The following is a 24,393-nucleotide window of genomic DNA, read 5'->3' on the forward strand; positions in this document are numbered from 1 at the left end:
TTAACAATATAGTACATACTTGCAGCAAAGTGACACTCATTGCTACAATAACTATGGACATTTGTATAACTAAAGTTACGGAAAAAGTATTTTTTAGAAAATCTGCGTATTTAAAAAGATATTTCTATTGAAAGTATATTGAAAATTTTCTTCAAACAAATATTTATTAATTTATTTTTGCACATTTCGAATTACATATTACTTATTTATTAATTACGGATAATTTAAATTACGATTTATTAATTAAGCATAATTCATAATTCATTAAACTCTAGAATAGGTAAGTAAATTTACTTCAAGTAACTATCTTTCGAATCAAAGAACCAAAGTTAAAGAAGTATTAAAATATATTTAAAATTTTCAAATAATAAGTTTCGATCACAATTAAGATAATTAAAAAAGTAATTTTTTAGTCTCTAACTTTTTTCTCAAATATAAAATTAGAGAAAATTATATTAAAGAAAATATAAATATATAGATATCGATAAATCTCTCTTTATCTGACTGATTGACAAAAAATAAGCAGGCTCTTGGAATGGTATATCATCTTTCTATTTTGAGTCGCAAACTGCTTTTGGTTAAGATAAAATATGCAGTCTATAGTTATTATGTCTATGGATAGTTTTATATATTTTACCTTATTATATTAAAGTTTTTTTAAAGAAAAAATATAAATTTTTTAGAAGCAAATATTTTTAAAAAAATTCAACGAATTTCACGCATAGCATCAATATGTTTGCGAAGTCCGATTGTACCATAATGAAATCAAGCATATATGGTCATTGAAAAATGTAATCAAAGATTGTTATCCTTATGGCTACTAATTTTTATGTTATCATGGATATTTTATATCAGTTATCAATTTGAATCTCTTGTTTGTATGTTTAAACTCAAACTGATGATATTACTATATATTATATAATCTAAATACAATTACAAGCTACTGAACTTTTGGTTAATATATATTATTCTAAATGTTATATTAGGCTATTGCCATAACATTATTATTAAATTTACAGAAATATTATTTCAATTTATCGATCATTGTTTATTGGAAAGACGCGAGTACGGTAAAATATGACATCGAAGCTTGTAGAACCTTTAAAATGAAAGCAAATGTTTAAAATGTTTAAAAATAATTTTGTAGAATCTTGTAACATGAGATTCATAAAAATTTCTTTACCGTCATGAAGCTTTTCAATGAAAAAACGTATATTCTGCCAGCGCTTAAAATATTCGGTTGCGAGCTTCTTCTCATGATGTTTAAAAGCAGTTTTTGCGATTTCACGGGTATTTTGTACCAGGAGCAATTGTATCTGCAATATTGTAACATTATGCATTTCAATGATTACTTATATTTTGACAGTCCATTGTGAAATTATATCTATATTTTAGAATTGAAGTCATCTCACATCTTATCATGTATTTGTAAACTATGATCTATTAATCTTTGACCTTGCAGACTGAAGAAGAATATATGAACCAATTGACCAGTAAAAAATGCCATATATCTCGTTGTTTCAATAATGTTCTCCAATTGTACTACCATCTCGAATGCAATAAATATATTTTAATTTCTACTTCATTAAATAATTATAAAGGTAAATTTAACAATTTGATTCTTAAAATGTCCAAATGTCACAAATTAAATTGCAATGCAAACTTTTAACAATAAAGTACATACTTGCAGCAAAGTGACACTCATTGCTACTATAACTATGAACATTTGTATAAGTAAAGTTACGGAAAATGTATTTTTCAGAAACTCTGCGTATCTAAAAAGATATTTCTATTGAAAGTATATTGAAAATTTTTTTCAAACAAATATTTATTAATTTATTTTTGCACATTTCGAATTACATATTACTTACTGTAAAGCTCTCCAATGTACATGAACGGATAATGCTATTTCTTGATTATATGTCTTACATTGTATATATTTTGATTGTACATTTATCTTATCATTTTCTATGTCGGTATTATGTGTTAAGTTTTCAAAACGAAATCTACATACATTTAAATAGTAAAAATTAGTAGTTAATCAATAGTTAGCTTTATTTTTTTGAACTTATTAACTTATTAATTATATTAAAGAAAAAACAAGAAAATACGAATTATTCTTACCCAGCCACAGCAAAGATTCCGCAAACATGTTCGATATAAGTCAAGATCACACAATCATGCGCAATTAAACCCGTTATAACTATCATTATAGCTATAAGACCGTGGAAGAAAATGTAATAGAAATATTCTCTGTCATCGTGAACGAAATAATGGGCTTTATAGGGCAGTAATATAGGACGGGATTCGTTGAGTGGTAACACGATATCTAATATTTGCGGTGTTAGGCTAATTAATACAAACGTGGGACAACATATGACATAATATGCTGCAATATAAATAAAATTTTTTACATTCTTTACACGTAAAATAGAGATCTATTGGTTGGCGATCCAATCAGTGCGCATTACTTTACATATGTAATAGCTATCGATTAATGAAATATATTCTTCTAATAACTTAGAAATGCAGTTCCCGAGTAGCAATATTGTGTTGAAATATCCTCGAAAATTCATTTCTGAATTACTTGGGAAATATATTTTGCATAGAGATATGCTAATAAAACGGATTACGATTAGTAATATTGTGTTTTTTAATATCCTTGAAAATTTGCATCTGACTTATCAGGTAAATATAATTCGCATAGAGATTGATAATGCAGTTCACAAGCAATAGTGTATCTTAATATACTCGAAAATTTATTTTTGAGTTTTTGGGAGGGTATATCTCGCTAAAAGATATTCTTGTGCAGAATAATAGTTAACTGATGATTAATATATACGTAAAATAATGCGCACTGATAATTTGGATAATGGATCTAGGAAACACATTTTATCTTACACGAATAAATCAAAGAAATCAATCTCGCTCTTGCTCCATATGTTTTCATAATTTCGTATTCTTCCTGACTTTTCAAATTTTTCCAATCGTTATATAGTTGATCAGTAAGATATTTAATCTGGAACGTAAATACTGAACTTTGTTAAATAATTTAATAATTATTGTAAGAGGCTGTGATGAATAATTATAAAAATTTGTAAAACTATATTTACAGATAATTTACGAGTAATTGATAGAAAGTAGAATATTGCGATTAAGAATAATCGCGTAAAAACTGAAGAAACTGTTTTGTGATTAATGTGTAATATAAATGTCCGTATTATCATACTTTGCTACTATAAAATTGACATGTGAGTAACTTCACCGTAATCACAGTGTGCAGAAGATACGTCGGTATACCTATTAAGATGCATTGCAGGTTTTTACCACATTGAATGAATCTTCCCACCTGAAAACATCGTTATCATCAGATTATAAAATTTAATGTTTTGTATATTATATTTTAATTAATTAATTTTGAATTCTATTTATCCATGTTATAAAGAAATAATTCGTCACAACCTGCGTAACCAGCACGGAAAGTTCAGTCAAGAATACTATTGTCATTCGAGGCAATCTCTCTTTTCTCTTCTGATAGGGCCACTGACCAACCAATGATAGCATTCTTTTCGTAATGCTGTAATAATAATTCCAGACAAACTCCATAATTTTCAAAGAGACACTTTATCCTCAACAGCGCACAGTTGACTAAATTTTTCTCGTTTTCCGGTGTAAAGAACGAATAAATATTTTAGTAGAAAAGAATGGAGTACGAAAATGCTACAAGTCAAAATTCTTTAATCTCCCGTATCACGTTTTGTAATGCATAAGATTATAAATAACAGTCTGTTAAATAGTCTTATCGTGCGAGACGTATCGATTATAACAGAGTTGTCCACGTTTTGCACATTTTGGACGATTTCTGTGAGTCAACGCCTATCGCCTCCCACTTACATTTCGAAATCTTAACAACGAGCTAGCTAACAACTGTAACTAAGATGCGCAACACTTTACTTCAAGTACGGCTCATTAATGCGATGTTGTTCTCTTCGTCCCGTCAAATGTTAATACTTTTAAAAAATACGCGAGTTTTTTAAAATCTTTTTAGGTAATTAATTCAAAATGTATAACAAACTTTCAATTCCCGATTATTAATTACATTAATAATAAAATATTGTCATTTGGCAGACGGGGTATAAGGAACGGTATCGCGTTATAAATGCGCCGTACTTGAAATGTCTTTGTTACGGTGTCAGCTGGTTCGTTGTCAAGCTCTCGAGACGTAAGTGGGAGGCGATAGGCGTTGACTCACAGAAATCAGCCGAAATGTGCAAAACAGCTCTGGATTATAATATTTAAAGAAATAAGTGCAAACCTAACGCTTCCTTCATATATTTAATGATTCGATGTAAATGTTACGGTATCTGTATAAATATAGATTGTTCGAAACGTGGTGTGTGACACACCAATTGTCATATAAAAAGTTTACATGATGCCATAATTTTATTATGCCAAATTCGTGCATACTTGTTCTTTATTCTGCAATCCGTAAAATATTTCGCATTTCCATTTCGAATTTATAGCGATTCAATCTTCTTATTCTGAGAATACATTAAAGTTCGATTTATTGATTAAACATAATTCATCATTCATTGAACTCTAGAGTAGGTAAGTGAATTCATTTCAAGTAACTATCTTCCGAGATGAAAAAAAACAAAAGTTAAAAAGTTGTTAAAACATTTAAAAAATTTTTAAATAATAATTTTCGATAACAGGTAAGATATTTAAGAAAAAGCTTTAGTTTATCCTTTTTCTCAAATGTAAAAATAGAAAAATTATAGATATCGATAGAAGAAATTTTTTTTTAACTCATTGTCAGTGCTGTCAATTATTTGCAACTTTCGGCCGAATTTCTTAGCTTACGTCTATCGCTTTCCCCTTATCGCGCGCGCCTTAGCAATCGCGCTAAATGTATTATAATATATTATATTTTATATAATTTTATTATTATTTATATAATTTATTTATGTAATTTTTATATATTATTTTTTATATAATTTTATTATTATTATTTATATAATTTATTTATATAATTCTTTATATAATTTTATTATTATTATTATTTATATAATTTATTTATATAACATTTTATATATTATTTTTTATATAATTTTTTGTTATTAGATTGCCACCTTACATTTGTGACGCGCACGTGTCTGAGGTTACTGCCCCGCTCCTTAGTTACGAGCGTTCGACGACGCGGTTACTAAGGCACGCGCAGTAAGAGAAGAATGGTAGGCGTTAGCTAAGAAATCCGACCGAAAGTTGCAAATAATTGACAGTACTGATCTAACTGATTGATAAAAAATAAGCAGACTCTTGGAATGGTATGTTCTTTTTATAATTTTTTCAAGAACTGCGTTTTGGTTAAGATAAAATATGCGCAATTAAAGGTGTACTATATCTATGGATAGTTTTATATATTTTACTGAAGTTTTATATAGAAGTTTTTACTGAAGTATTTTAAAGAAAAAATATCAACTTTTTGAGAAGATATTTAAAAAAAATTCAAATAAACACGCATAGCATTAATATATTTGCGAAAACTGATTATTTATCTTAATGAGATCAAACAGATATATGGCTATTAAAAAATTGAATCAAAAATTATTGTCCTAGCCATAACAATTAATTTTTATGCTTTCATGGATATTCTATATCGATTACTAATTTGAATTTCTACTTGTTTGTATATTTAAAATCAAGCTAATGGTGTTACTACATATTATATATTCTAAATATAAATATAAGTTATTGAACTTTTGTTAATATCTTGAAAATAAAATATCTTGAATGCCATAACATTATTATACGTTTACAGAAATACTATTTCCATTTATCGACCATTCATTATTAGAAAGATGCGAGTACGGTAAAATATGACACCGAAGATTGTAGAACCTTTGAAATAAAAGCAAATGTTTAAAATGTTTAAAAATAATTTTGTAGAATCACATCTTGTAACATGAGATTCATAAAAATTTCTTTACCGTCATGAAGTTTTTCAATGAAAAAACGTATATTCTACCAGCGCTTAAAATATTCGGTTGCAAGCTTCTTCTCATGATGTTTAAGAGCAGTCTTTGCGATTTCACGGGTATTTTGTACCAGGAACACTTATATCTGCAATATTGCAACATTATGCATTTCAATGATTACTTTTATTTTGACTGTTCATCCATCGTGAAATTATATATATATATTTTAGAATTAAAATCATCTTACATTTTATCATGCATTTGTAAACTATGGTCTATCAGTCTTTGGCCTTGCAGACTGAAGCAGAATATATGGATCAATTGACCAGTAACAAATGCCATGTATCTCGTTGTTTCAATAATCTCCAATTGTATTGCCATCTCGAATGCAATAAATATATTTTAATTTCTTCTTCATCAAATAATTATAAAAGTAAATATAATAATTTGATTTTCAAAATGTGCAAATGTCGCAACTTAAAATACAAACTTTTAACAATTAAACACGTACTTGCAGCAAAGTGACACTCATTGCTACAATAACTATGAACATTTGTATAACTAAAGTGACGGAAAAAGTATTTTTCAGAAACTCTGCGTATCTAAAAAGATATTTCTATTGAAAGTATATTGAAAATTTTCTTCAAACAAATATTTATTGAAAATTTTCTTCAAACAAATATTTATTAATTTATTTTTACACATTTCAAATTACATATTACTTACTGTAAAGCTCTCCAATGTGCGTGAACGGATAATGCTATTTTTTGAGTGTATATCTGACATTGTACATCTTTTGATTGTATATCTATCTTATCATTTTTTATGTCCGTATTACGTGCCAAGTTTTCGAAACGAAATCTACATTCAGACAGTAAATCAGTAGTTATTTTAATAGTAGTTAAAGTAATTTTATTTTTTGACTGTATTAAAGGAAAAACAAGAAAATACGAATTATTTTTACCCAGCCACAGCGAAGATTCCGCAAACATGTTCGGTGTAAGTCAAGATCACACAATCATGCGCGAGTAAACCCGTTAAAATTATGAATGTAGATATAAAAACATGAAAAAAAATGTAATAGAAATATTCTCTGTCGTCGCTAACAAAATAGTGAGCTTCGTTAGGCATTAACATAGGGCGAGATTCGTTGAGAGGTAATACAATATCTAATATCTTCGGTATAAGGCTAGTAAATATAAACATTGGACAACATATAAAATAATACGCTGTAACAAAATGAATCGAATCATATGTAATTATTTATATCATGTATTTATGTATTCATGTAATCATTATATATAAAATTGGAATAGAGCGATTTATTCTTACAGGAATAAATCAAAGAAATCAATCTTGCTCTTGCTGCATACATTTTCATAATTTCATGTTCTTCCGGGCTTTTCAAATGTTTCCAATCGATATATAATTGATCAGTGAGATGTTTAATCTAGAGTACAAATATTAAATTTTGCCAAATAATTTGATTATTACAAAAGACTATCGTAAAGAATGATTATAAGGACTTATAAAAGTAATTGTTTTTTATTTAAACATGTAATTATATAAGTTTCTAGTAATCATACCTTCTTGCTGTTAAATTGGCATGTAAGTAGCTTTATCAAAATAACAGTATACATTAAAGTCGTTGGTAAACTTATTAAAATACATTGCAGATTTTGATCACATTGAATAAATTTTCCTATCTAGAATTATTAATAGCAGGTCAACATTCTGTGTATACATTATCATCATATTTTAATGAAATAACTTTTTAAAGTTCTTTTCCATAATTAGATAATCTATAATTGGATATAATATACCTGTGGAATTAACATCGAAATCTCGACTATTGTCACAAAAGCCATTCGGGGCAATTTTTCTCCTCTCGTTTGATAAGGCCATTGGCCAGTTAATGATAACATTTTCTTAGTAACATTGTAATAATAATTCCAGATAGTCTGCATACTTTTCAGAAAGATCCTTTCATTTCGATGGTACGAAATCTACTAAATTTTTCTTTTCATTTTCCGATATAAGGAAGAAATAAATATTTTAGTAAAAAATAATAGAATGTTATATGAGAAATACTACTTGTCACGTATCGCTTCGTAATGTAATTATGAAACGGTCTGTCATTAGTGAAAATGATAGCTTATCGCGTGGAACATATCGATTATAGTATGCAAAGGGAGACATATATGTTTAGTCTTAGTATTTTATCCATAATTTAATGGTCCAATGTAAATGGTACGACGTCAATATATAGATATTGTAGAACGTAATATATTAAATAATCATGTGAAACATTTCCAACATTATATATATATATATATATATGTACTCTTCATACATGTATTCTAACGCATGTACCTTATTCTAATTCTTTTGAATTCGCATTCCATATTTATTATAGCATTCAAAGTGATGCTTTTTGTCATTTTAACAATATATTGAAACTGCTTCACGTATTATTAAATTATAGAATAAAATATTAGAATAAAATATTATTAAATTATAAAATAGAAAATAAAATCGCTTTATCATCATCCAAAAAACAAAAGTTAAAAGTTATAATATTTTTCAATTTTTAAAAATAAATATTTTTAATAGTAAATAATACTTAAGTATCATATTTTTCGAAAATTTATATTTTGAGATTTTAATAACAAAAAAGGATATTTAATTATAATATAATATATGTATATAAAACTGTACTAAAACTTTCTGGAAAAATTAATTTTGTGGAGCCTAATAGATATATTGTTAAAAAATTTAATCATACATAAATATTATTTTGCTATTTTTGAGAGTATAAGTATATATTACTTTGAGATTTATAATTACTTTGTGGTTTGTACTAATTATGAATTTAAGTCTTCTTGCTTTCACATCTTCAAGCCAACATTACTATATATTTAAATGAAAATATAATTTACTTCATTTTCTAAATTTGTTATCATTTATGACAATAACTTAGTCAGGACAAATAATAAAGTTAAAATAATATTGAGAATATTATCTTTTCTACTATTTCTTCCATTTCTTTATGCGTGATTATCTGTTTAACAGTACTTGTAAAATAGTAACATTTAAAATGTGCAATTCAATGTGCATTTAAAATGTGCATTTCAATAGCATACGTATTGGGATAATTTTTTTAAATAAAGATATTAAAATAATTTTTAATTTAATAATCTATTGCCATAACATTATTATGTTTATACAGAAATACTATTTGAATATCGATTACTGGAAAGACGCGAGTACGGTAAAATACGACACTGCAGACTGTAAAACCTTCAAAATAAAAATCATCATATATTTTAACAATTATTTCAAATTAGTACAACACATGCGCTAATATCAGGTTTTTACCGTCATGAAGCTTTTCAGCGAAAAAATATAAATTCTGCCAGCGCTTAAAATATTCGGTTGCACACTTCTTCCCATCACGTTTAGAATCAATTTTTGTGATTTCACTGGTATTTTGTACCAGGAGCAATTATATCTGCAATGTGCAACAATAGGTATTTTCAATAATTAATTACTCTCTTGAATTTGACAGACTGATATTTTACAATGGAAATTACAATTGGAATTGTTATCTTACATCTTATCCTGCATTTGTAAACTGTGATCTATTAATTTCTGGCCTTGCAGACTGAAGCAGAATATATGAATCAATTGACCAATAACAGATGCCGCGTATCTCACCATTTCAATAGAATTTCCTACTTGCATTACCATCTCGAACGCAATAAATATATTTTAATTTGTTATTCATTGGGTAATTATAAACATACGTAACAATTTAATTCTTAAAATATGCTAATGTCGCAAATTAAGTTGCAATATTTGTAACAATTAAACACATACTTGCAATAAGGTGACACTCATTGCTACGATAATTATGAACATTTGTGTAATTAAAGTTACAGAGAAGGTATTTTCAAGAAACTCCGCGAATCTATAGCAAATTATTGTTATTATAATATGATAAAGAATTATATAATTATATAATATGATTAAGAATTTTTTTCAATAAACATTTATTAATTTATTCTCATACATAAAAATATATTATTACTGCATACTTACTGTAATGCTCGCCAATGTGTATGAACGGATAATGCTATTCTTTGAGTATATATATTATCTATATTTTCATTTTCTATGTCGATATTATGTGCCAAATTTTCGAATCGAAATCTTCAATCATTTAAGGAACATGTCAGCGCTTTGTTAACTTATATTAAAAAGAAACTTAACGGAAAAAGACTATAGAAGACTTTTTTGTCTTATGGAACATAATTTAATCTTAAAATCATAAATATAGATATTATTTTATATCATATTAACCTTTTTATAGTACCTGTACTACGAAAATTTTTGTAGTATTGTACACACAAATTTATGAAAATATTTTGAAATTTTAAAGAGAAAATAGAAATTTTAAATGTTACGCAATGTTAAATTCATGAATTTCAAAATATATTAAATTTATTAACTTTTGATGTATCTAATCCGTGTAGTTTCTTTTTAAAAAGACAGAAAGAAAAATATAAATTTTTCTTACCCAGCTACAGCAAAGATACCGCAAACATGTTCGATGTAAGTCAGGATCACGCAATCGTGTGCAAGTAAAGCCATTACAATTATTATCATAGATATTGAAGCGTGGAAAAAAATATAATAAAAGTATTCTCTATCATCGTTAACGAAATAATGAGCTTCGTGAGGCATTAATATAGGGCGAGATTCATTGAGGGGCATAACGATATCTAAGATTTTCGGTGTAAGACTAATAAATATAAACATTGGACAACATATAAAATAATACGCTGTAACAAAATGAAGCGAATTATATGTAATTATTCATATTATATATGTATTTATGTATTCATATAATCATTATATATAAAATTATATATAATAGAAGAATAGAACGATTTATTCTTACAGGAGTAAATCAAAGAAATCAATCTTGCTCTCGCTGCATACATTTTCATAATTTCGCGTTCTTCCGGGCTTTTCAAATGTTTCCAATCGATATATAATTGATCAGTGAGATGTTTAATCTAGAGTACAAATATTAAATTTTGCTATATAATATCATAATTAAAAAACTGTCGCAAAGAATGATTATAAGAACTTATAAAAGTAATTGTTTTTTATTTTAAACATGTAATATAAATTTCTAGTATTATCATACTTTCTTGCTGTTAAATTGACATGTGAGTAATTTGATCATAATCACAGAGTACACTAGAGTCGTTGGTAAACTTATTAAAATACATTGTAGATTTTGATTACATTGAATAAATTTGCCCACCTAATAATGTTAATAGCAAATCAATATTCTGTGTATACATTATCATCATATTTTAATGAAATAACTTTTTAATGTTCTTTTCCACAATTAGATAATCTATAATTGGATATAATACCTGTGGAATCAACATCGAAATCTCGACTATTGTCACAAAAGCCATTCGGGGCAGTTTTTCTTTTCTCGTTTGATAAGGCCATTGGCCAGTTAATGATAACATTTTTTTAGTAATATTGTAATAATAATTCCAGATACACTGCATATTTTTCAGAAAGATCCTTTCATTTCGATTGTATGAAATCTACTAAATTTTTCTTTTCATTTTCCGATATAAGGAAGAAATAAATATTTTAGTGAAAAATAATATAATGTTATGTGAAAAATACTACCTGTCACGTGTCGCTTCTAGAGGCGTGCAAATGGGGATAGATTTCTACCCCCACTCGCTTCGTAATGTAATTGTGAAACACAGTCTGTCATTGATGAAGATGATAGCTTATCGCGCGGAACATATTGGATTATATTGATCATATTGATTATAATATGCAAAGGGATAAGTTTAGTCTTAGTATTTTATCCATATATTTAATGCTACAATGCAAATGCTGTGATGTCAGTATATAAATATTGTAGAATGCAACATACTAAATAATTATGTGAAACATTTCCAACACGTTGTATTTACACATTTACACTCTATTTTTTATTCTTTTGAATTCGCATTCTTTACTTAACATTCATAACGAAACTTTTTATTCTTATTTTTAGGATATATTAAAACTCTCTTATTTATTATTAAATTATTAAATTATTAAAAGTAAGTACAATTGTTTTATCACCTGAGAAGGAAAAATTAAAAGTTGCAACACCTCTTTTCAGTTTTCGAATAAGTATTTTTAATAGCAAATAATATATTTAAATAACATTTTTTCAAAACATTTGGAATTTTATGTGAATAATAAAAGGATGAAAAGAAAAAAGGGAGTAATATAATAATATTATAAAGTATTTAATTGTAATACATAATAATATATAAAATTGTTCTAAAGTTTTCTAAAAAGTAAATCATATGGAATCTAATAAATAGACTGTTAAAAAATTTATATATAGATTAATAAATTAATAATAGATTAATATATTAAGATTAATATATAATAATAGATATATAATAATAGATTAATATATAAAGATTAATATATTATTTTATGATTTCTGATAAATGTTTTATATTTGTTATCGGTTTGACTTGCTCTTGTTTGTACATCTTTAAGCTAACATCATATATTGTATATTACTGCATATTTAGTGCAAATGTAGTTCATTGTTCAAATTTGATACGAGATTTGTGACGATAATAATCTATTTCAAGTAAAATCAAATTATAAATATATGCCAGCACATTTAAATTAATAATTATAATATCATCTTTTTTAATATTATTTTCTTTCATTTTTTAATAACGTCTGCTTTTTTATGAGCGACTATTTGCTTGGCTGCACTTGTATATTAAAATTTTAAATGTGCAATATTTCAATAATGTGACTAATGAGATAATTTTTTAAAATAATGATAAAATAAGTAGAGATATATATATATATATATATAATTTTCAATTCAATCTATTACCTTAACTTTATTATGTTTTGTACAAGAAATACTATCTTACTAAATATCGGTTACTGGAAAGAGGCGAGTACAGTAAAATACGATACTGCAGACTGTAAAACCTTTAAAATAAAAAAGCATATGTTTTTAAAATTATTTTAAACCATTATAACACATGCGCTATAATGCATTAAGTTATTTGTGAAAATTTTTCTATTTACCGACATAAAGCTCTTTAGAGAAAAAATATAAATTCCGCCAGCGCTTAAAATATTGGGTTGCAGACTTCTCCTCATTACGTTTAGAAGTAACCTTTGTGATTTTACTGGTATTTTGTACCAGGAGCAGTTATATCTGCAATTTTGCAACAAAACGCATTTTAATGATTACTTTTTTATCTTGATTTTAAATCGATTGCAGATTTATAAATTTTACAATTTGAATTATTATTTTTTTTTAATTAAATATTAAATTATAAATATTAAATTCTTTATTTAATTATTATTATCTCACATTTTATCTTGCATTTGTAAACTGTGGTCTATCAATTTCTGGCCTTGCAGACTGAAGCAGAATATATGAATCAATTGACCAACAACAAATGCAGTATTCCTCATCGTTTCTATAGGATCTTCTAATTGTATTGCCATCTCGAATGTAATAAATATATTTTAACTTGTTATTAATTACAAATATATATATGTAACAATTTTTGATTTTATAAATGAAATATATAAATATTGTAAATTGCATTGCAATATCTTTAACAATTAAGTACGTACTTGAAATAAGGTGAGACTCATTGCTATGATAACTATTAACATTTGTATAATTAAAGTTACAGAGAAGGTATTTTCAAGAAACTCCGCGAATCTATAACAAATAAGTTTTTTTATAAAATGTATATTGAAATTTTTTAAATTAAATATTTATTAATTTATTTTTATACACATAAAAATATCATTAAATACTTACTCTAAAGCTCGCCAATGTGTATGAACTGATGATACTATTTTTTTATCGTAAACATTTTCTATATTATTATTCTCTATGCCAGTATTATGTGCCAAATTTTTGAAACGAAATCTACATGCATTTGAATAGTACAGTTAGCTATTAATTTTGTCTCTAAAATTTATTACATTAAAAAAACAAAAAAAAATTTTTCTTACCCAGCTACAGCAAAAATACCGCAGACATGTTCGATATAGGTCAGAATCATGCAATCGTGTGCAAGTAAAGGGATTACAAGTATTATCATAGATATAAAGGCATGGAGAAAAATATAATAGAAGTATTCTGTATCGTCGCTAACGAAATAGTGACATTCGTGAGGCATTATTATAGGACGAGATTCGTTAAGGGGCACCACGATATCTAATATCTTTGGTATAAGGCTAGTAAATATAAACAGAGGACAACATATGAGGTAATATACTGCAACAAAAATGAAACAAATTTATCATCCGTTATATGGAAAATTGAAACAGAGCGATTTATCCTTACAGGCGTAAGTCAAAGAAATCAATCTGGCTTTTGCTGCATACGTTTTCATAATTTCGTATTCTTCCGGGTTTTCCAAAGTTTTCCAGTCGAAATATAATTGATCAGTGAGATATTTAATCTATGATATTAAATATTAAATTTTGTTAGATAATTTCCTAGTCATTGTAGCCTACAATCATGATGAATAGTCGTAGAAACTCGAAAATTTTTTTTTATTAACAATAAATTTTTTATTATCATACTTTGTTACTATTAAATTGACACGCGATTAATTTCACCATAATCACAATGTGCACTAAATATGTTGGTAAACCGATTAAAATACATTGCACGTTTTTGTCACATTGAATTACTCTTCCCACCTAAAAGCGTCCTTATTATCACATTATAGAGCTCAATGTTTTATTTTAATCAAAGAATTTTTAAATTTATCTATAATTATAGATATGAAATCATTAATAGATGTAACAACCTGTGTAATCATCACAGAAAGTTCGGTCGTAATCAATAGAATTGTTCGAAGCAATTTCTCTCTTTTCTTTTGATAAGGCCATTGTCCAGCGAATAATAGCATTTTTTTGGTAATACTATAATAATAATTCCAGATATACTTCATATTTTTCAGAGAGATACTTCGTTTTCGACAGCTCACAAACGACTAAATTTTTCTGCTCGTTTTCCATAGCAAAAAACGAATGAATGTATCAAAGAAGGGGAATAAAGTAGGTAAAAAATGCTACCTATAGTGACAAGCATCTATTAACGTTTTTGAGGTACAGTACTATGTAATAGTACTATTACATAGTACCGTACCTCAAAAACGTTTTATTATATATCCCAATCCCTATCCCTCCATAATACATACAATGTATATTTTAATAGATGCTTGTCACTATAGGTAGCATCTTCTGTCATACAACGTATCGATTTTAAAATTATGAAGTAAGTTCCGATTATATACATGTATTTACATGGGGTGTAACGTAACACAAAATATCAATAAAAAAATAAATTCGACGTATAATATTTGCCCGCATTAGTGGCGGACCTTTTTTTAAAGAATACATTAGGACTGAATAATTCTTATTATTGGATTCTAAAAAGGATTCATAAAGTCGCTTCTTATTGTTAGATAATCATCACTCGAAAAATAGAAAAACAAAAGTGGAAAAATTAGTAGCAAATTTTAGATAAACATTTTTGAAAATTTAAAATTATGATTAATAGTAATATTTAGGAAATATTATTATATATTATGTGTATTTAAGTTTCCGTCGCGTGTATCGATTAGCCTTTCCAAAAATGAGTTTTTTTTTGTGAATATTAATACAATTTAATGATATAGTGCAGTACTGTCAATTATTTGCAACTTTTGGCCGGATTTCTTAGCTAACGCCTACCACTCTCCCCTTACCGCGCGTGCCGCCGAACGCACGTAACTAAGGAGCGTGGTAACCTCCTCCAGACACGTGTGCGTCACAAATGTAAGGTGGCAATCTAATAACAAAAAATTATATAAAAAATAATATATAAAATGTTATATAAATAAATTATATAAATAATAATAATAATAAAATTATATAAAAAATTATATAAATAATAATAATAAAATTATATAAAAAATAATATATAAAAAATTACATAAATAAATTATATAAATAATAATAAAATTATATAAAATATGATACATTATAATATATTTGGCGCGGTTGCTAAGGCGCGCGCGATAAAGGGAGAACGGTAGGTGTGAGCTAAAAAATCCAGCCGAAAATTGCAAATAAATGACAGCACTGATATAGTGCTTAGTGTCTATGCAGAATATTGCGAAACGTGATATATCAAAATTACTGTGTAACAAATCCTCGACACGTGACATTAACACAGATATTTTATTTTCTTAAGGAAATATTTGACATAATTGATCTTTGCATTTTTATTTTGTGAGAATATATTGGTACCCTGTTGAAATCATTACTGAATTCTAACATTGATGATGTCCTGATATCGTCACTTCATCACTCGATTATCTCCTTAAAATAATGAAAATAAAAATGAAAAAGTTGTAATTTTTCAGATAAATATTTTTAAAAATTTTAAATCATGATTAGAATAACATCTTAAGGATATGAAAAAGTTTGAAAGAACTTTGCAAATCAGAGTATAAATTTGAAATATTATCTAATTAACAAAATTATGTAATTATAATATAAAAATAAAGTATAATGTGATGTTTTCGAGATACATGGGTTTAAAACGCTAATTACTAAATACTTAACCTAACTATTGAAAGGATGCGAGCACTGTGAAGTATGACATTGAAGTTTGTAAAACCTAGTAATAAATAAAAACATGTATCCATATATGTACCACATATTAAAAAAGCTTTAAAATGGAATTTGTCTGTAGACAATTATGCTTTACCATGGAGAAACTTTCCAGAGAAAAAATGTAAATTCTGCCAGCGCTTATAACGCTGGGTCGAAGACATTTCATCATCACCAGCATGAATAGTTTTTGCGATTTTATAGATGCTTTGTACCAGGCGCTATTGTATCTGCATTGTTGCAAAAACGTACGAGTTAAATGCAAACTAACATAAATCCGATATTTTCTGTGTAATTCAAAAACAAATGTCTTACATTCTATCGCGTGTCTGAACACTATGATCTATCAGTTTCTGTCCCTCAAAATTAAGAATGAATAAATGAATCAGTTGACCAATGACATATAACATGTATCTTATCAAGTCCAGTAAATTGCTATCCTGCCGTGAAAGCTTCAATATAAAAATTTAATATTTGAATCTTTTGCAATCTGTTTGCATCTTTTGAGTACAATTTTATAATAAATTAATAAATACTTGTAACAAGGTAAGGCTCATCCCAACTGTTACTATCAACATTTGTGCAGCAAAAGGCATATTGAAGGTATCTTCTAGAAGTTTCGTATATCTATAACAAATAAAAAAATAAATGAAATGTAACTATTCGCTTCTCGGGATGTTTTTTTATTTTTAAGCGGATTTGTTAAATTTCGCTCTTATATACATACTTTAAAGATTCTCGGTGCATACGCACGATAAATGCAACTTTTTTGCGATACATACCGTTCAGATCAACAATTTCCTTTGTTTTATCATAATTATAAATTAAATGTTCGAAGCGAAATCTATGCAAGTAATTATATACGATTCATCGATTTTACTCTGACATTTTTTAAATAAATTAAACATAGAAAAACATTTTGCAGTTTTATTTGCATATTTGCATCTTAAATCATTTTCTTACCCAATCACAGAGAACATGCTGCAAATATGCTCGACGAAAGTCACGTACATACAATCGTGGGCGATTATGCCGGTCGTAAGAATCTGCCACGCTACGAGAGAATGCCAGAAAATTTGCAAGAAATATTCGCGAATGTCCACGAAATAGTATCCTGGATATGGCAGTAATACCGGACGGGATTGATTAAGAGGCGATACGATATCGAGTACGAATGGTATAAGGGATATTGACACAAATATAAATATCCCCATTGAGCAATATACTACAAGATATGAAATAAAATTTAGAAATATACAAATAGAATAAAGTATATATCATTTTTTTAATCAGTCCTCACTCAAATACAACAGAGAGAATCGGCGACTATTCTGGGCATATAATTTCATTATTTTGTATTCTTCGGGATTTTCGGCTTTTTTCCAATCGACGAACAGGTGTCGAGTAAGATCCTTCATCTGACAAAATATCGATTAATAGCGATTTTTTCTCACAATTTGATAAAACAGTCCATGAAAATACAATAAGAAAAAATTAAGATTGAATTTAATTTTCTCTCCCTTCTTCTACTCTCGTTTTCAAATTGTAATTTTTAAAATTGATTCTGTAAGAATACTTAATCGCATCTCTTATCAAAAACGTACTGTGTTGATGTTTAATTGAAATGTGTACATCTTTAACATAATCAATATCGTATACAGGTACGACGTACTCGCCTTAAAAGTACACCGCAAGTCTTCCTTGCATGTAAATTGAAATGCTATCTGAAAATATTATTTTTAACTTTTGCAAGATATTTCTTACGTTAATCACATTAAATGCACATACCTGAGGAATGAAAGCAGTAAATGAAGTTATTGTGAATACAGTAACGCGAAATATTCTTGTTCTTGGTTTCAAAAATGGCCACAAACCAACGAGCGATGATATTTTGTAAACAAAATTGTAATAATAATTCCAAGTAGCATCCATAGTTTTTAAGAGACACTGCGTTTTCAAAACCGCGAGATCGATTAATGAAACTTTGTACGACTGGTAGCTTATCCTCTGGGATGGAACATGGAATTAAGAGAACAAGGACATACATCCCCTTAAGCATAACTAAAACTGCTATATACATTTTGATTTTCGCAAAACAGTTCCGTTACATGTCGCCTAGATTAACGGTTGACACATGTATAATATCTTATAGACAGACATAGCATTTGTTCCCTCGACGCTAAATATAATGTAAATTCTTAATTGACGTGTGGAGCCGTCGTTCATGTTTTTCCCGAAGGGACGGAGCTATCGATCGAAGTCAAACAATATCACCGGCTAAAATAATACCGGCTATTGGTAGATTCCTGCGAGTTCTCTTCGAAACTCTCGAGAAAAAGTGCAATGCGAGCGTGATCCGTATTATTAAAATATTATTACTATTATTATTATTCAGAAGAGGAAGAAACATGTAACAAATAAACCGTAATATCGATAATAAAATAATACTTTATTACTTTACACATATGTGTGTTTTATATACCAAATTTTATGGAATATAAATATATATTTTTTCGCTATCCGATATAATATTACATTCCTACTAAATTTCAGCGATATTTTTCGCATATTTTTTATACATATTAATCATAATTATCGGCTGACAGTTTATTCGTTAAAGGATGATAGTACCGTAAAGTACGACATCGAAGTTTGCAAGACCTAAGTAAAGATGAGTTAAAATTTTTTACAAATTTTATCCATTTTTATGATATTATAACATCTGTTACAATGATCGTTTTACCGCCGTGAAATTTGCTAAAGAGAATACATATATTTTGCCGGCAGTGAAAGTACTGGCCTCGATGCCCTTTCTCATCACCATTAAGAGCAGCCTTTGCGCAGTTATGGGTATTTCATACCACGAGCCATTATATCTATAATAACGTTATACGCGAAATAAGCGAAATGAATGTAACAATTATAAATATGACCACAAGAAGAGATTCACATAAATATTTTATATTTCTAGAGAAAATAAAATAACATATTTTAATTATAATTTAAATATTCTATAAGCCAGACAAATTTTTTATATTATTAAAAAAGATTAATACCGCTTTAAATTACTTCGAATTTAATATTATATCTTACATTTTGTCACAAATTCCGGTACTGTGATTTATTAATTTTTGCCCTTGGAAGCTATAACAGAATAAGTGAATCAATTGACCGCCAATGAATAACATATATCTCATTGCTTCGCCGAAATCGTGCAACTGCATCGTGAACTTGAATATAAATAGATTACATTTTAAATCTGTATTATATTTTCCAGAGTCCTTATATTTATCAAATTATAAATAACTCACTTGTACTAAACTAATGCTCATGCCAACTACAGCTATCAGCATTTGTATACCAAAGGACAATGAAAAAGTATTTTCAAGGAGTATCGCAAACCTATGGTAAAAAAACAATAAAATGATATAGTGACTAAATGTTATTTATTTAAAAAAATGATCTATCGCGAATATCAAAAATTGTTCAAGTAACGAAATCGATAAGGTTCTGAATATTACTAAATAAAAATCTGGGCTTTTATTAATCCAGAAAAGAACAGAGAAAGAGAGAAATAAAAATTATTCATTTAATCTTAAGACTAGTAAAGAAAGCACATGTCACAATACTATTACATACTCACTGCAATGCTTCTCGATGAACGTGAACTGCAAACATAACGTTTTTGCAATACATGTCATCAGAGCGATTAATCATCAACTTTTTCACATTATTATATTTATACAACATATGTTCAAATCGAAATCTGTAAATTTTCGCGCGTGTAACATACATATTCATAGATTTTTAAAATTAATTTCTATCTTTCAAGCAAATGAATAGTTATAAAACTTATGTTATATATTTTCTTTCTTGACTTTTTCTCAGAATTTTATTAGTTTTCTCGATATAACAATGTAATTTAATTCCAATATAAAAGATCACGACGAAACATTACCCAATCACAGCAAAAAGGCCACAAAGATGTTCCATGTAAACAAAGAGCATACTGTCAGTCGCGACTACTCCAGTCAAACTTAATTCTGCGCTAATTATCATATGGCAAAAAATATAGTAGAAATATTTCTCCTCGTTAACAAAGTAATATGCCGGATATACTAATTCTATCGGACGGGAAGTATTTAAAGGAAATACAATGTCCAAGATGCGTGGTATTAAAGCGATTGATGCAAATAACATAAGACCTATATAGATATAACCTGCAATATGAACATAAACTGGAATAAAAACAAAATTTGCACATCAAAAATGGATTAAAAGACATTTTTTATATCTTTCTATATAATATCACTTTTTGAAAATTTTGTTAAAATATTTCATATTTTGTCATTATAAATATTTATATTTCTTTATATAATAGCGAGATAAAATAGTTGACAAATTCAGTTTTTTTATTCAAAAAATTGTAATCCTTAATGTGTAATCTTTAAATATTTTTCCTTTTGGAAAATAAAATTATAAAGTAACTTTTTTTATGCTTGAATAATATAATTAATAATATAATAATATAATTAGAAGTATATTTATGGTATTAATGATACTAAAATATTGAAAAATTATAAATTATTAAAGAAATATATTTCAACAAAATCTATGCAAAAAATAGGGAAATATAATTATATAATTCGAAAAGAAAATATATTTAATTTAAAAATTAATTAAATTGAAAGTTATAATAAGAGTTACGAAATCAAATTTGACTAAATTTTTTAACAATAGAAAAATAAAATTCGAAAAAGATGCAAATCCCAAAATGCGAATTTAAAGATACAGATGCGTTAGCAATTAATGGAGTAATATTATTTGATATGTAATAACAAATTTAAAAAGATAATAAGCAGGCAAACTAATTTTCTCTTTAAAGAGAATAATATAGCGAGATCTTTAGAAAATCTCAGGTATAATAGCAATGGTAAATAATAGCATAATTTGGATTCTAATATTCAGTAATATTCTATTATAAAAAATATTTGTTACCTAAAATAAAAAGATAGATTACTTACAAGCATATATCAATGCGTACCATTTGCCAGTCTTCGTATATTTTCTCATAATCTCGCGTTCTTCTTGATTCTCGAGCATATCCCAATTCATAAACAAACGATCTGTAAGATCTTTAATCTGCAAATATTATAAAATTTATGTAAATAATAGCATTTATAAATATTGGAAATTTAAAATTTAGAGTATCAATATTGTTATAATAATATCTAAAATTTTGTAGAAAGAATTTTGATATTGTATAGTTTGTATAGATTTATTGTATAAATTTGTATAGTTATTGATATAGTTTAGAATTAAAGACAACTAATATATATATATATATATAATTCATATTCTACCTTTTGTTTGTTAAAATAAAATGTAAATATTTTCACCAATACTGCCACTGCTAACATGTTTGGAGGTAAAGACGCATAGATACATTGCGCATCTTTGCATATAAAAAATTTAGCCACCTGAAAAATAAAGCTTTCGCAAGAAAAAGAGTGAACATTTGAAAAATGCATGATGTTTTGAAAATACGACAAATCTTTCAATTTATTTTATAAACAAAATTTAAATTTGAGTCTTTTTAATGATATTTAATGTGTTACCAGTGTTACCATCGTGTTAATTATAATTATCATTATCAAAATCAAGAAAGACCGTTGCTCCTTTGGTGTTTGATACGGCCATTGACCGACAAGCGACAAGAATCTTTTATTGATATCGTAATAATAAACTATATTAGATTCCATACTTTGAATTAACTAATATAGTTTCTCTTTGACGCACAAATGTTGTCTGAAGTACTCGAGAGAATTTTACCTTCGAAATATTTCCCGCAACAGAAAAAAAAATTAATATTTTAAGTAACCGCTATTTCTATTTTTTGTTCCTCTATTTTTCCGTCCGTCCGGCATAATAATCAAGTGAATTTTCGTGACTGATAGATATAATGAATACGTGTCTCGCATAAATATAACACAAGGCAGAATCAATAATTTACGGCCAATGTTGCGGAAGAAGATATAACTAGTAGTTGTAAACGCACCAAACAGTCGAGTAATACTCTACTGTCCCTGTGCACTAATTCATAATTCTTTGTTAAATATATACGAAAGTATGTTACAAAATAAAATTCCGGGAATGACTTTCACATACAGTTACTTTACTTTTGATTATGTAATTTTGACTTTTCCACATAATATTTTATACTTATAAATTTGACAAGACGTTGATTTCTATAATAAAGGCAATTGATAACTTGTTAATTTAATTAATCTCTAGTATTGTGCAACTTACATAAGAGTATGTAAAATAAAAATATTACATGTACGATATAAATAATATTTATTTAAATGGCTTTAGGCGATTTATAATTCTTAACGAAATTCAAGACAAAATATTTTCATGCCGTGTAATAGAGAAAACACATTTTAAAAATTAAAATACAAGCACATACAAAATATATATCAGGATGTACACATATTAAATTATACATACATTAGATTATATACATACATTAGACACATGCAGTACATAAAATGATAAATACACATTTCTTGAATTCTGTCAGCGATTTATGGATTGTTTAAAGTATGTATTGTATTTTATTACTTATATAATTAATTATATAAGTAATAAAATACAATACATACTTTAAATATAAGTAATAAAATATAATTAAAAACTATAATTATGTAATATTTATAATTATGCTTATAATTATGTAGAATAAGAAGTTATCTGTGCAAATCTTACAATCTGTGAGCAAATTGTGTTGCAATGTGTATGTAAATTAATTACAAGAGTGGAGGAGAAACCAAAAAAATAAAATATTTTTCATGTTAAACGTGCTACTATGATCGTCAACTGTCGATTTATTCGCTGAAGGATGATAGAACCGTAAAATACGAAGTTTGCAGAACCTAAATAAGGATAATTTAAAAATTTTTATATATTTCTTTGCAGATCTTTTAATATCATAACAGCTATCATAATGATCGCTTTACCATCATGAAACTTTCTAAGGAGAATATGTATATCTTGCCTGCGGTCAAAGTACTAGCTACAATGCTTTTTCTCATCACCATCAAGAGCAATCTTTGCGCTTTTATGGGTATTTCATACCATGAACTATGAAATCTATAAAATTAATATTGTACATAATGTAATATGAATATAATAATCTAATAGTGAAATTGATCATTTCAATATAAAAGTGATTAAATTCAAATATTTTAATACGAAAAATAAATGTCAACCTATATATATATATATATATATATATATATATATATATATATATATACATATATATATAATTTATTTTAATTCAATTATTATCTTACATTTTGTCGCAAGTTTCGAGACTATGATTTATCAATTTTTGCTCTTGAAAGTTTAAGCAAAATAAATGGAACATTTGAGCGACAATGAAAACCATATATCTCATTGCTTTTGCTAAATTGTACAACTGTATCGTGCACTTGAATACGAACAGATAACATTTTAAGTCTGTATTATATTTTTCAGAGTTTTCATAATTATCAAATTGTAAATAACTCACTTGTACTAAAGTAATACTCATACCGACTGTAACTATCAGAATTTGTATAGCAAGTGATACTGTAAAAATGAT

General features: G+C 26.9%; 6 protein-coding genes across 6 annotated transcripts; all 6 read right to left on the minus strand.

The window, feature by feature from the left end:
- Positions 1-1,133: 1,133 nt before the first annotated feature.
- LOC112638805 (putative odorant receptor 85d) lies at positions 1,134-1,726 on the minus strand. Its single transcript, XM_025411108.1, has 3 exons — positions 1,685-1,726; positions 1,413-1,549; positions 1,134-1,316 (listed from the first exon to the last, which is right to left on the minus strand). Exons 1-3 carry the CDS (start codon positions 1,724-1,726, stop codon positions 1,166-1,168), a joined length of 330 nt encoding a protein of 109 aa, XP_025266893.1. The 3' UTR covers positions 1,134-1,165.
- Positions 1,727-2,747: 1,021 nt separating this feature from the next.
- Positions 2,748-3,848, minus strand: LOC112638804. The gene is made up of 3 exons (XM_025411107.1): positions 3,463-3,848; positions 3,230-3,349; positions 2,748-3,019 (listed from the first exon to the last, which is right to left on the minus strand). Exons 1-3 carry the CDS (start codon positions 3,604-3,606, stop codon positions 2,879-2,881), a joined length of 405 nt encoding a protein of 134 aa, XP_025266892.1. The 5' UTR covers positions 3,607-3,848; the 3' UTR covers positions 2,748-2,878.
- A 1,952-nt stretch (positions 3,849-5,800) lies between these two features.
- On the minus strand, positions 5,801-7,653 carry LOC105255146. The gene is made up of 8 exons (XM_020028737.2): positions 7,565-7,653; positions 7,311-7,428; positions 6,943-7,207; positions 6,705-6,839; positions 6,490-6,580; positions 6,226-6,359; positions 5,991-6,123; positions 5,801-5,901 (listed from the first exon to the last, which is right to left on the minus strand). The coding sequence occupies exons 1-8, from the start codon at positions 7,616-7,618 to the stop codon at positions 5,854-5,856; spliced, it is 978 nt and encodes a 325-aa protein (XP_019884296.2). The 5' UTR covers positions 7,619-7,653; the 3' UTR covers positions 5,801-5,853.
- Positions 7,654-9,187: 1,534 nt separating this feature from the next.
- On the minus strand, positions 9,188-11,518 carry LOC105255121 (putative odorant receptor 85d). Its single transcript, XM_011264219.3, has 9 exons — positions 11,429-11,518; positions 11,194-11,313; positions 10,942-11,059; positions 10,558-10,822; positions 10,080-10,190; positions 9,858-9,948; positions 9,592-9,728; positions 9,357-9,489; positions 9,188-9,278 (listed from the first exon to the last, which is right to left on the minus strand). The coding sequence occupies exons 1-9, from the start codon at positions 11,471-11,473 to the stop codon at positions 9,228-9,230; spliced, it is 1,071 nt and encodes a 356-aa protein (XP_011262521.3). The 5' UTR covers positions 11,474-11,518; the 3' UTR covers positions 9,188-9,227.
- A 1,405-nt stretch (positions 11,519-12,923) lies between these two features.
- LOC112638807 (putative odorant receptor 85d) lies at positions 12,924-15,120 on the minus strand. The gene is made up of 8 exons (XM_025411110.1): positions 14,894-15,120; positions 14,422-14,539; positions 14,088-14,352; positions 13,891-14,001; positions 13,698-13,788; positions 13,429-13,565; positions 13,137-13,269; positions 12,924-13,037 (listed from the first exon to the last, which is right to left on the minus strand). The coding sequence occupies exons 1-8, from the start codon at positions 15,035-15,037 to the stop codon at positions 12,987-12,989; spliced, it is 1,050 nt and encodes a 349-aa protein (XP_025266895.1). The 5' UTR covers positions 15,038-15,120; the 3' UTR covers positions 12,924-12,986.
- Positions 15,121-16,350: 1,230 nt separating this feature from the next.
- LOC105255145 lies at positions 16,351-22,220 on the minus strand. The gene is made up of 16 exons (XM_025411083.1): positions 22,109-22,220; positions 21,770-21,887; positions 20,704-20,983; positions 20,389-20,511; positions 20,057-20,147; positions 19,839-19,975; positions 19,475-19,621; positions 18,534-18,771; positions 18,350-18,469; positions 18,046-18,163; positions 17,709-17,970; positions 17,282-17,372; positions 17,061-17,197; positions 16,843-16,975; positions 16,698-16,752; positions 16,351-16,451 (listed from the first exon to the last, which is right to left on the minus strand). Exons 1-15 carry the CDS (start codon positions 22,163-22,165, stop codon positions 16,702-16,704), a joined length of 2,103 nt encoding a protein of 700 aa, XP_025266868.1. The 5' UTR covers positions 22,166-22,220; the 3' UTR covers positions 16,351-16,451; positions 16,698-16,701.
- Positions 22,221-24,393: the final 2,173 nt, after the last annotated feature.

This window comes from Camponotus floridanus, unplaced genomic scaffold, assembly GCF_003227725.1.
Source record: "Camponotus floridanus strain SB8 unplaced genomic scaffold, Cflo_v7.5 scaffold37, whole genome shotgun sequence".
In the NCBI taxonomy this organism is placed as follows: Eukaryota; Metazoa; Arthropoda; class Insecta; order Hymenoptera; family Formicidae; genus Camponotus; species Camponotus floridanus.

Excerpts from the sequence above, each read along its gene's own strand:
- LOC112638807 (XM_025411110.1), bottom strand. The coding sequence starts at position 15,037 with ATGAAGTATATCTGGAATTATTATTATAGTATTACCAAAAAAATGCTA. Across the intron at positions 14,540-14,893 it reads TTTCTGTGATGATTACACAG|ATTAAATATCTCACTGATCA; the intron begins GTTGTTACATCT and ends TTAATATCATAG. Across the intron at positions 13,566-13,697 it reads TGAGTCTCACCTTATTTCAA|ATGGCAATACAATTAGAAGA; the intron begins GTACGTACTTAA and ends ATTACATTCGAG.
- LOC112638805 (XM_025411108.1), bottom strand. The coding sequence starts at position 1,726 with ATGTTCATAGTTATAGTAGCAATGAGTGTCACTTTGCTGCAA. Across the intron at positions 1,550-1,684 it reads TGAGTGTCACTTTGCTGCAA|ATGGTAGTACAATTGGAGAA; the intron begins GTATGTACTTTA and ends ATTGCATTCGAG. Across the intron at positions 1,317-1,412 it reads TTACAAATACATGATAAGAT|ATACAATTGCTCCTGGTACA; the intron begins GTGAGATGACTT and ends ACAATATTGCAG.
- LOC105255146 (XM_020028737.2), bottom strand. The coding sequence starts at position 7,618 with ATGTATACTGTTATTTTGATAAAGCTACTTACATGCCAATTTAACAGC. Across the intron at positions 6,840-6,942 it reads GGAATCTTCGCTGTGGCTGG|ATTTCGTTTCGAAAACTTGG; the intron begins GTAAAAATAATT and ends GTCTGAATGTAG. Across the intron at positions 6,581-6,704 it reads GCACATTGGAGAGCTTTACA|ATACGCAGAGTTTCTGAAAA; the intron begins GTAAGTAATATG and ends ATATCTTTTTAG.
- LOC112638804 (XM_025411107.1), bottom strand. The coding sequence starts at position 3,606 with ATGGAGTTTGTCTGGAATTATTATTACAGCATTACGAAAAGAATGCTA. Across the intron at positions 3,350-3,462 it reads TTTCCGTGCTGGTTACGCAG|GTGGGAAGATTCATTCAATG; the intron begins GTTGTGACGAAT and ends CGATGTTTTCAG. Across the intron at positions 3,020-3,229 it reads GTCAATTTTATAGTAGCAAA|ATTAAATATCTTACTGATCA; the intron begins GTATGATAATAC and ends TTTACGTTCCAG.
- LOC105255145 (XM_025411083.1), bottom strand. The coding sequence starts at position 22,165 with ATGTTAGCAGTGGCAGTATTGGTGAAAATATTTACATTTTATTTTAAC. Across the intron at positions 18,772-19,474 it reads ACGGCGGTAAAACGATCATT|ATTCCATGTTCCATCCCAGA; the intron begins GTAACAGATGTT and ends CTTGTTCTCTTA. Across the intron at positions 16,753-16,842 it reads CTCTGGAAAGTTTCTCCATG|GTTTTACAAACTTCAATGTC; the intron begins GTAAAGCATAAT and ends ATTTATTACTAG.
- LOC105255121 (XM_011264219.3), bottom strand. The coding sequence starts at position 11,473 with ATGGCTTTTGTGACAATAGTCGAGATTTCGATGTTGATTCCACAG. Across the intron at positions 11,314-11,428 it reads TTTCGATGTTGATTCCACAG|GTGGGCAAATTTATTCAATG; the intron begins GTATTATATCCA and ends TAACATTATTAG. Across the intron at positions 9,279-9,356 it reads CGCTGAAAAGCTTCATGACG|GTTTTACAGTCTGCAGTGTC; the intron begins GTAAAAACCTGA and ends TTTATTTTGAAG.